The sequence below is a fragment of the Oryzias latipes genome, chromosome 3 (assembly GCF_053564925.1).
Source record: "Oryzias latipes strain Hd-rR chromosome 3, Olatipes_Hd-rR_3.1".
Classification (NCBI taxonomy): Eukaryota; Metazoa; Chordata; class Actinopteri; order Beloniformes; family Adrianichthyidae; genus Oryzias; species Oryzias latipes.
In genome coordinates this window covers 650,215-662,435 of record NC_136239.1, presented here as the reverse complement: position 1 = coordinate 662,435, position 12,221 = coordinate 650,215, and the positions used below count along the sequence as shown (strand labels likewise).

The window sequence follows — 12,221 nt, the reverse complement described above, 5'->3', positions numbered from 1 at the left end:
AGCTTTAGTAGTAATAATGTGAACAGCAGCTGGAGTCCAAAACCAACATGGGAGACAAGTGGATCATTGCCTTTTGACCTCAGTGTTCTGAGGTTTTTCATATTTGTACCAGGACATGAATAAAGATGTTCCCTACGGATCATTTTGACTATTTAGAGATGGAAGCAGCTGTAATTCAGGCGCACGGGAAGCCTCACAGTACTGGGAGAGTCCCTGAATGATCTGATCAACACGGACACGGGAGTACCGATGCTTTTGTGCAGCTCTGCAAAATCAGGCCAAGCTCTTATCATCGTTCATGTCTTCCATTAGATATGTGCCTGTAAAATACTGTTTAGCAGTAAGCTCCTCCCACATGTGTCATCGGATTTGACTGGATCCAAACAAAAGCAGCAGACACAGATCTTCCCGTACGGATTCTCAGATTTAGGGGTTGGATTGGGGGGTTAAATCAGAAAATGGTCCCTGAGCTCAACTAGGACTGCAGCTAACGGCCAAGGGAGGGGTCAAACATGGAAAACAAATGCCACGCCCCTAAGTGTGCTAAAACAATTTTAAGGGAGTGTTTCTGATTTTTTGTCTCAGACAGAGCGGGTTCTTTGTTTATCTGAAGAAGGTTTTTTTAAATGTTCCTTAAGTCTGGAAGTGACTTTTGGGTGAAAACTTGTTTGTGTGCAGGATTAGTTACAAGACGGCCTACAGAAGAGGAGTGAGGACCATGTACCGGCGCCGCTCGCAGTGCTGTCCGGGCTTCTTCGAAAGCTCAGACCTGTGCGCCCGTAAGTCCTGCTGAGACCTTCACAGCTTCCCACAGCAACGGAAACCACTCCCACTGTTATGTGACAAATGTGTTTACTTTGCTGGAGAATCCAGGACACCGCTGTAGACCCTAGACCATGTTTGTTGTGTACAACACAACAAAAAACACAAATGTTGTTTCCTACCAGAAGTCAGGTCGAGACAGAAGACAGAAAGCTGTAATGAGCTGTGTGGTCAAAGGTCAGAGATGCTTCTCTCACCTCCATTGATGTCATTATTGTGGTTTTATTTAAGTCTTCATTCTAGCTTCTAAGAAAACGTGAATTACATCAAACAGTATAAATAAGAATAAAATCGAAAAGGAGCATGTATTAACGCTTTCTAAGAAAAATTACAATGTTGTGGAAAGTGCATTTCCATAAATTTATGGAAACATGAAGCTTTCATAGAATAGGTTCAGGGCCAAAGTATTTATTTGTTTATTTTTACATAAATGAGGGTTCCAGGTCATAAAACCCATAAACCTATTGTTCAAAGAAAAGGAAAGCATTTAGCCGATCACTGCTAAGAGAAAGTGGGCGTGTCTGTTAGCCTGGGGGCAGAGCTGGCAGTGCAGACCCTTCCTGGAAGGGGCGGAACTTTGTGATGTCACAATGTGAGGAACCGCTGGTTTTCATGGATTGGGAGGGGCAGGTTTTTAGAGGAATACTCAGAAATACATGAATGGATAAAAATACCACTTTGGGGTTGTTTTTTGTGAGAAAAGAACATTATAATGCACTTCAAGACTCAAAAAAGCTGAATTTGCACGAACTACAGCCTTTAACTTGAAACTGGCCATTGGAGGACAAAAGGATGGGGATCACATTGGTAAATAATCTCACACTCATAATAGCTCTGTAATGGCTTTCCACTACACACCATGGGGCGGGACGAGTGTCACAGCTGGTGATGTGATGTTACCAAAGATGGAAAATTATAAACTGATTTTCAAAACGTTACTTTCAGTCTAAATGGAGTGAGCCACAAATTGACCAAAGTCATTCCAAATAAAAAGCTAACAGGCCCAGTTCACAAACTTGATATTTTTACTTAATAACAGATATTTTTACTTCATAACCATTTATTTAAAAAGTGTTTCAGGATTATTTTAAATAATGCACCAGAAAACACACAACAATTTGTAGCTGAAAAATAATTTAAAAGACGTTTCTGTTGAAGCTGGAGTGCACAACCTTGACAGGCTGACAAAAGTTCAAACCCAATTCTGAGAAAAAGGAGAATAAATGTGAGAGTTAAAGAATGGAAACAGGTTCCGTGTGGGTCTGAACATGTGACGACAGGAGACTAATAAAGCTTTTTACCACAAGATGCTGAATAGACACACAACCCCCCCCCGGGAAAACCTTCTGTCTCCAGCACAAAGCAAAGACCGTCTTCACAGTTTAGCATCTGGGGTGGAAAATGATTTCCTTCTGGGATCAGAAAACCGGCCAGAGGTTCAGAACTGCTGGATGCTTCGTGGCAGACTCCAGTTCTGTTTATCTGCAGACGTAATGTTTACTTCTTTATTGTAATAAACCGTTTTTTAAATCCAGTTCAAGGACTTTTACATTAACCAGTCACTGTGTTTGTTCTAGTAAATTCAAAGTGTTAGTTCTTTGTCACAAACAATCCCAACATTCTGTATGTCAGTAAAGTTACAGGAAGCAAGAAAGCTTATTATTTGTGACTCACTAATCAGATAATCAGACAAAACTACTCTGAAACATTTCCTGTGCCGTCCGGATCAGTCAGAAACCTTCACAGGAGAAATCTGTGGGTTTTAATCCTGCGTGTGTCATGGAGCTTTAATCTCAGTCGCTGAAGATGAAGATGAGGATGGGCTGATGGTTCATTTCAATGTTTTATATTTTGCAAACTCGATGCACATTTGTTTCAGGAAGTAACCGAATTCCAACAGAACCTGCTAGCAAAAAGTGTTGAATCAGTGTTTCTCTCTTTGGATAAAAGTGTCATCACATAATCCTGAGATTCTATGAGGAATAGGATCAGTTTGGGGGAAAAAAGCCAAAACATGGCCTGCATTTTTACCTTAAATGTTGTTTTAAAGTTTTGATGTTTGCCTATGTTTGAACCTGATTGTGGAGTGATCATGTGTCTATGGGTGAATGGGACTGTGACTGTAAAGCGCTTTGGGCCTTCGTAAGAAGGTAGAAAGCGCTATATAAGTGTACGCCATTTACCATTTTACCATTTTATGGTTAAAAGAAATGGGCTCTCAGGGATTTTTAGTTACTTCATTTAAGTATTTTAAGTCTGTCTGTTTATCCCTCTCTGTTCTTTCTTTTATTTTTTAACGTTGTATGTATTTATTTATTGCATACTTTGTGTCCCTTTTATTGAAATGTCAGTTTATCTGTCATGGTGCCTCTGTCAGTCTCCTCCCCCTCCCCTCTCTGCTTGGCTCCTGATGCGACACAGCTGCAACCACTCACCTCATCACCCGCCTGCCTTCATAAGGAGCTCCAGGACCAGTATTCATCGCCAGTTCGTTGCCCCTGATGAGCCTCTGCCTGTACTCCAGTCTCACTACGAGCCGCGGTCGAAACCACCAGTGATGTCACGAGCCGCCGAAAAACCTCCATCCTTGTAGTGGTTCCTCCTCGGAGTCATCTGCTTCGCTAACCTTTCTCTGAACCAAGATCTTAATATTAAATCCTTTTCAACTGGAACCTCGGGTTCCAGCGTCTGGGTCTGTTTAGTTCCTATAGTCATGACAGAACGAACTGGCCATACTTCCGACCCAGCTGACCCGGAAGGACTCCGTCTCACCCTCTCTCAACAAGGAGCCTTTCTGGATCTTCACTCTAACGCCATCTCTAGGATTACTACTCTTCAGGAAGATCTACTTTCTCGGATCCAGGTTATATCACGAACACTAAATAATATAACCGATCCTTCTCTTAACTCCACAGTTCCTGTTCCTTACCCATATTCTGGCAACAGTCCCACTTCCGCTTCCGGTTCAGCCGAACCACCGGAAAACTTCCGACTTCAACCGGAACCGTTTCTTGGAGACGTCAAAGCCTGCGGTGGGTTTTTATTACAGTGCCAGTTGATCTTCCAGCAAGCCCCCAGGTATTACCAGACAGACCACAGCAAAATCATGCTGATTATAAGTTCACTTGGAAACAAAGCTCTTCATTGGGCCCAGGCATTTGTATCAGCCAACCCCATTTCACATCTTTCCTATGACTGTTTCATCAGCGAATTCCGCTTAATATTTGATCAACCTCGCAAGCAGGAGGAAGCTACTCGACGTCTGCTCAGTCCTAAACAGCGCAATCGATCAGTCAGTGACCATGTCAGAGATTTTCGCATATTAGCTGTTGAAGCTGGTTGGCCCGACCTTGCTCTTAATGGAATTTTTTACCAGTCATTAAATGAAAACATAAAAGACCACCTCTGCTCACAACCGGAAGCACGCTCTTTTGAAGAGCTAGTTACAGCGGCTCTCCACTCCAATATACGCGAACATCAACAAGAAAGAACTCAGACCAACAGACCTACATATAACTCCGTCAGTATTCCTACGGCTGAATTTACTCCCCGAACTGAATCACCCGCCACGAATAAATCGCCAGAGGAACCGATGCAAATCGGCCACTCAAAGTTTTTGAAAGAAGAATGCCGTAAACGTAGAGAGGAAGGTTCCTGTTTCTATTGTGGGAACAAAGGCCATCTAGTCACCTCCTGCCCTCTCGGTTTAAACTCCAGAACTCCCCCACTAAAAGACAGGCCGCGTGGGGAACAATCTACTATGAACTCTGTTTCTGTTCATTCCTGTCAAGCTCTGTTTAAAGACTCATGTTTTTGATTTATGTGCTCTGGTTGACTCGGGTGCCGAGCAAAGTCTCATAGATAAACAGTTAGTTAACAAACTCTCCATACCCACAGAACCTTTGGAAATCCCCATAGAAGCTTCAGGCCCTGGTGGTCAACATCTGTCACGCATAACGCATCGAACCAAACCCCTCCTACTCATCTCTTCAGGTAACCATAGAGAATCCATTCAACTACTCATCACTCAATCCTCCCATACTACCATCGTTTTGGGGTTCTCCTAACCTACAGTTCAACTGGTCTCAAGGTACTATTACCAATTGGAGTACATACTGCCTAGCTAACTGTTTACTATCGGCTGTTCCCACTGTTACTGTCTTAACCCCCGAAAACACCAGTGATGTTGACCTGTCCAAGATACGTCCATGTTACCATGATCTCAAATCTGCTTTCTGTAAAGCCAAAGCCAGCGCCCTTCCTCCTCATCTCCCCTACGACTGCTCTATCAATTTACTACCAGGTGCTCCTCTTCCCAAAGGCCGATTGTTTAATTTATCTGGCCCTGAGAAGGTCGCAATGGAAAATTACGTTCAAGAAGCCCTGTCCTTAGGGCATATCAGACCATCCTCTTCCCCAGTGGGAGCGGGCTTCTTTTTCGTCGAAAAGAAAGACAAAACTTTACGACCCTGCATAGATTACCGTGAACTGAACCAGATTACCATCAAAGACAAGTACTCGTTACCACTCATATCATCCATTTTTGACTCCGTCCAAGAAGCCCGGATCTTTACTAAACTCGACCTTAGAAACGCTTATCATCTCGTCCGCATAAAAGACGGTGATGAATGGAAGACGGCATTTAACAAACCATTAGGACACTACGAGTACCTCATCATGCCGTTTGGCCTAACCAATGCTCCTGCAGTTTTCCAGAGAATGGTTAACGACATACTGGATGACATTCTGTCATTCACAACCAAACCCAACACGAACACCACGTCCGCCTGGTCCTGGAAAGACTGTTAGAAAATATACTCTATATAAAACAGGAGAAATGTGAATTCCACGTCCCCACAATACAGTTCCACGGCTACATCATTGAGGCTGGTTGCATTTGTCCTGATCCCTCCAAAATAAAGGCTGTCACGAACTGGGAACCTCCTGAAAACCGTAAGAAATTCCTCGGTTTTGCTTATTTTTTACAGACGGTTCATCAGGAACTATAGCAGCATTGCTGCCCCACTCACACGTCTCACCTCCATCAATCATCCTTTTCAGCGGACCACAGAAGCTCAGCAGGCATTTAATAAGCTCAAGGAACTCTTTGTATCTGCACCTATTTTGATTCAACCAGACCCATCAAGACAATTCATCATTGAAGTGGACACGTTGGACTCAGGGGTGGGAGCTGTATTATCTCAGAAGGAGGAAAGTACTGGCAAACTAAAACCTTGTGCCTTCTTTTCCCACAAGCTCTCACCAGCAGAACAAAACTACGACGTCGGCAACTGGGAGTTGCTAGCCATCAAACTGGCACTGGAGGAGTGGTGTCACTGGTTGGAAGGAGCCGAATTGCCCTTCATCGTATGGACTGACCACAAGAACTTGGCATACCTCAGATCAGCAAGAGGCTCAATTCCAGGCAAGCTCGTTGGTGTCTCTTTTTTGATCGTTTCCAATTTACCATCACCTACAGATCCGATTTCCGTAACGTCAAGCCGGATGCTCTTTCAAGGAAATCCAGCCCCTCTGAGCAAGCTACCTCTACCATCCTTCCTTCGCCTGCATCATAGGAAATCTCACTTGGGATGTGGAAACCAAAATACTTCAGGCACAAGGTGAAGAACCTAACCATCCTCCAGTTCCTAGGGGTACCCTGTTCGTGCCATCTTCCCTCCGGTCTGATGTTATCTCCTGGGGACACTCCTCCCGTGTGGTGTGCAATGGAGGGGTGCACCGGACCCTCAACCTCATCCGAAACTGGAGACAATGTGGGGAAAGAGCTTTAACGTGATGCAGATGATCCACCAATCACAGTGGAGGTCACAGACATACCATGCAGCTGAGGAAAGGCATTCTTAACATCCAGAAAGGAATGAGATTGAGGTTGAAGACAATTATCTGCTTTCATAGGGTCCAGAGTGCTTTAGGAGAACGTTGTCTCCATCTCTATGCTGTGGCTATGTCCAAAATGTTGAGATGAGCTGCAGAGCTGCAGAGATGCACGGACTGCGTCTGAAGCACAGGTCAGCAGAAGGACCTGCAGCAGAGCATCTGCAGACTTTAAGGAAGCTGAAATGTTTAGAAGAAACTTTCTTGTTTCCAAGAAATAATGCCTCCTTAACATCATCAGTGGCCCTGATGCCTCTGTGCAGACGTCACCAGCAGCAGCTCCGACCTCTGTGACCTCTGACAGGATACTCATGATAGCATCCTGATTCTCCACAAGGCCCTTGGTCCCAACATGATAACTGATCTCCAACCGTCGCTTTGGGGAGGGACCCTCATAGTTCTGTGACTCATGAAGATGAGAAAATGAGTGCAGGGATCCTGATTGATCAGAAAAGGTTTTGCACACGGCTCTGCCTGCTTTGCATGGACCACTTCCAGATGCAGCTGCTGATTCTAGCAGTGGATAGAAGGTAGATCCTCCCCTACCTTCTCTAGCAACAAGCCCTGACCCCTGACCTCTGACCCCACTCATGACAGAAGCTCCATCATAGAATGACAGTTCCAGCTGCTCTCTAACCTGAAGCAGAAAGATGCTCAAGAATTTGGCTGGTAACAGATTCTGCATTGTATTTCAACAACAATAGTCAGAACAGCGGCTGAGCTCTGCTGACAGCTGTGTCTGCTGGGACTGTTGGACGAGGAGCGGGGGTGAAGTGAGAGGCCACGCCCCCCTTTGCATCTACCAATCAGCACCAGCAGCTACTTAAAATGAGAGCCAGAGAGAGTGCTCTGTTTTTCTTTAAATATCTTTGAAATTTGGACCGTTTGCATGGCTTCACGTTTGGGGGGGCAGTCCTGGCATTTGGGGGGGGCATTGCTCCTCCGGTCCGGGCCCTCCGGACAACCCAAATGCCCCCACCACCCACCATCGGGTGCAAGTGGCTGAGGCTGACATGGATAAAGTGTTGGAAGTAGTATTTCCAGAACCAGTTGAGGATCAAAATGTCCTTCCTTCAGCAGGAAACGGCTTTCATTTTGTTCTTGTAGGAGTCTGCGTCCTCACTTCCTGCTGCTGCGCCGCTCACAGCCCTGATTTCTCTCCTTCAGCAGCAGGTGAAGACGTTCAAGGGCACCACAGACTGTTTCAGCACACTTAGACAATAGCTGAGTTGGGCTGTGATTATTTGATTGATCTAACAATCTCGCTGCAGCTAACACTGATGGAATTCTCCTTGTAGTCATTTCTGCTCCTCTCTGTGGGATGAAAGGATGAGGCGGCGCTTTACAGATTAATCATCTCTCCTTGAGGATAACGTCTACATTAAATCTGTGTTCATATGAAATTTTTCCTATTATTCAATATTAAATGCTCACTGTAAACTTTAAATTTAAATCCTGTCAACAGGAAAATAACACAGTTTCCTCTTTCAGAAGTAGAAACCACTGTGGTTTTGGTCACAGAAACAAATAAATCTGTTCTTCTCATTTGGCCTTAAAGATCTGAAGGTCGGGTGGCTTTTTCGTCACGTTTATGTCATCGTCCACTCAAACACATCTGTCAATCAGTGCTGTCTTCATAGGCTGATTTGAAAATGTATACCTCCATCCCTCTACCTCTGCTTCCTTATATCAGATGAAACGTCTTCAGTTCTCTGGACCACAGTGTGACGAGCCAAGCAAACATCAGCAAACATCAGAAAACACCAGAAAACACCAGAAAACACCAGAAAACACCAGAAAACATCAGAAAACATCAGAAAACATCAGAAAACACCAGAAAACATCAAAAAACATCAGAAAACACCAGAAAACATCAGAAAACATCAGCAAACACCAGAAAACAATAGAAAACACCAGCAAACAATAGAAAAAATCAGCAAACATCAGCAAACACCAGAAAACAATAGAAAACACCAGCAAACAATAGAAAAAATCAGCAAACATCAGCAAACACCAGAAAACACCAGAAAACACCAGAAAACATCAGCAAACACCAGAAAACAATAGAAAACACCAGCAAACAATAGAAAAAATCAGCAAACATCAGCAAACACCAGAAAACACCAGAAAACATCAGAAAACATCAGAAAACATCAGAAAACATCAGTAAACATCAGAAAACATCAGCAAACATCAAAAAACATCAGTAAACATCAGAAAACATCAGCAAACATCAGAAAACATCAGCAAACACCAGAAAACAATAGAAAACACCAGCAAACAATAGAAAAAATCAGCAAACATCAGCAAACACCAGAAAACAATAGAAAACACCAGAAAACACCAGAAAACAATAGAAAACACCAGCAAACAATAGAAAAAATCAGCAAACATCAGCAAACACCAGAAAACACCAGAAAACACCAGAAAACACCAGAAAACATCAGAAAACATCAGAAAACATCAGAAAACATCAGAAAACATCAGAAAACAATAGAAAACACCAGCAAACAATAGAAAAAATCAGCAAACATCAGCAAACACCAGAAAACAATAGAAAACACCAGCAAACAATAGGAAAAATCAGCAAACATCAGCAAACACCAGAAAACACCAGAAAACATCAGAAAACATCAGCAAACATCAGAAAACATCAGAAAACATCAGAAAACACCAGAAAACACCAGAAAACATCAGCAAACACCAGAAAACACCAGAAAACACCAGAAAACATCAGAAAACATCAGAAAACATCAGAAAACATCAGCAAACATCAGAAAACAATAGAAAACACCAGCAAACAATAGAAAAAATCAGCAAACATCAGCAAACACCAGAAAACAATAGAAAACACCAGCAAACAATAGAAAAAATCAGCAAACATCAGCAAACACCAGAAAACACCAGAAAACATCAGCAAACATCAGCAAACACCAGAAAACAATAGAAAACACCAGCAAACAATAGGAAAAATCAGCAAACATCAGAAAACATCAGAAAACATCAGAAAACACCAGAAAACATCAGAAAACATCAGCAAACATCAGAAAACATCAGCAAACATCAGAAAACATCAGAAAACATCAGAAAACATCAGAAAACATCAGCAAACATCAGAAAACATCAGAAAACATCAGAAAACATCAGAAAACATCAGCAAACACCAGAAAACATCAGAAAACATCAGAAAACATCAGAAAACATCAGAAAACAATAGAAAAAATCAGCAAACATCAGCAAACACCACAAAACAATAGAAAACACCAGCAAACAATAGAAAAAATCAGCAAACACCAGAAAACACCAGAAAACACCAGAAAACATCAGAAAACATCAGAAAACATCAGAAAACATCAGCAAACATCAGCAAACATCAGAAAACATCAGAAAACATCAGAAAACATCAAAAAACATCAGAAAACATCAGAAAACATCAAAAAACATCAGAAAACATCAGAAAACATCAAAAAACATCAGAAAACATCAGAAAACATCAAAAAACATCAGAAAACATCAGCAAACATCAGCAAACATCAGAAAACATCAAAAAACATCAGAAAACACCAGAAAACATCAGAAAACATCAGAAAACATCAGCAAACATCAGCAAACATCAGAAAACATCAGAAAACATCAGCAAACATCAGAAAACATCAGAAAACATCAGAAAACATCAAAAAACATCAGAAAACATCAGAAAACATCAGCAAACACCAGAAAACATCAGAAAACATCAAAAAACATCAGAAAACATCAGAAAACATCAGCAAACATCAGCAAACATCAGAAAACATCAGAAAACATCAGAAAACATCAAAAAACATCAGAAAACATCAGAAAACATCAGAAAACATCAGAAAACATCAAAAAACATCAGAAAACATCAGAAAACATCAGCAAACACCAGAAAACATCAGAAAACATCAAAAAACATCAGAAAACATCAGCAAACATCAGCAAACATCAGAAAACATCAGAAAACATCAGAAAACATCAAAAAACATCAGAAAACATCAGAAAACATCAGCAAACACCAGAAAACATCAGAAAACATCAAAAAACATCAGAAAACATCAAAAAACATCAGAAAACATCAGAAAACATCAAAAAACATCAGAAAACATCAGCAAACATCAGCAAACATCAGAAAACATCAGTAAACATCAGAAAACATCAGCAAACATCAAAAAACATCAGAAAACATCAAAAAACATCAGAAAACATCAGAAAACATCAAAAAACATCAGAAAACATCAGAAAACATCAAAAAACATCAGAAAACATCAGAAAACATCAAAAAACATCAGAAAACATCAGCAAACATCAGCAAACATCAGAAAACATCAGTAAACATCAGAAAACATCGGCAAACACCAGAAAACATCAGAAAACATCAAAAAACATCAGAAAACATCAGAAAACATCAAAAAACATCAGTAAACATCAGAAAACATCAAAAAACATCAGTAAACATCAGAAAACATCAGCAAACACCAGAAAACATCAGAAAACATCAAAAAACATCAGAAAACATCAGAAAACATCAGCAAACATCAGAAAACATCAGTAAACATCAAAAAACATCAGAAAACATCAAAAAACATCAGAAAACATCAGCAAACATCAGAAAACATCAGTAAACATCAAAAAACATCAGAAAACATCAGAAAACATCAGAAAACATCAAAAAACATCAGAAAACATCAGAAAACATCAGCAAACATCAGAAAACATCAGTAAACATCAAAAAACATCAGAAAACATCAGAAAACATCAGAAAACATCAAAAAACATCAGAAAACATCAGCAAACATCAGCAAACATCAGAAAACATCAGAAAACATCAGAAAACATCAAAAAACATCAGAAAACATCAGAAAACATCAGAAAACATCAAAAAACATCAGCAAACATCAGAAAACATCAGTAAACATCAAAAAACATCAGAAAACATCAGAAAACATCAGCAAACATCAAAAAACATCAAAAAACATCAGCAAACATCAGCAAACATCAGCAAACATCAGCAAACATCAGCAAACACCAGAAAACATCAGAAAACATCAAAAAACATCAGAAAACATCAGAAAACATCAGCAAACATCAGAAAACATCAGTAAACATCAGAAAACATCAGAAAACATCAGAAAACATCAAAAAACATCAGAAAACATCAGCAAACATCAGAAAACATCAGTAAACATCAAAAAACATCAGAAAACATCAGAAAACATCAGAAAACATCAAAAAACATCAGAAAACATCAGCAAACATCAGAAAACATCAGTAAACATCAAAAAACATCAGAAAACATCAGAAAACATCAGAAAACATCAGAAAACATCAGAAAACATCAGCAAACATCAGAAAACATCAGAAAACATCAGCAAACATCAGAAAACATCAGAAAACATCAGCAAACATCAGAAAACATCAGTAAACATCAAAAAACATCAGAAAACATCAGAAAACATCAGAAAACATCAGAAAACATCAAAAAACAT

General features: G+C 40.7%; 1 protein-coding gene across 7 annotated transcripts in view; it reads left to right on the top strand.

The window, feature by feature from the left end:
• The window catches only part of LOC101158923 (multiple epidermal growth factor-like domains protein 11), a 227,473-nt gene that overhangs the window by 29,262 nt on the left and 185,990 nt on the right, over window positions 1-12,221 (top strand). For all 7 annotated transcript variants that reach the window (XR_013654747.1, XR_013654745.1, XR_013654746.1 and 4 more), the window contains exon 4: window positions 679-779. Coding sequence is in view for 4 of the 7 variants with exons in the window: in XM_078944099.1 (XP_078800225.1) it covers window positions 679-779 (101 nt within the window). In the remaining 3 variants the exon portion in view is untranslated. The remainder of the gene's footprint in view (window positions 1-678; window positions 780-12,221) is intronic.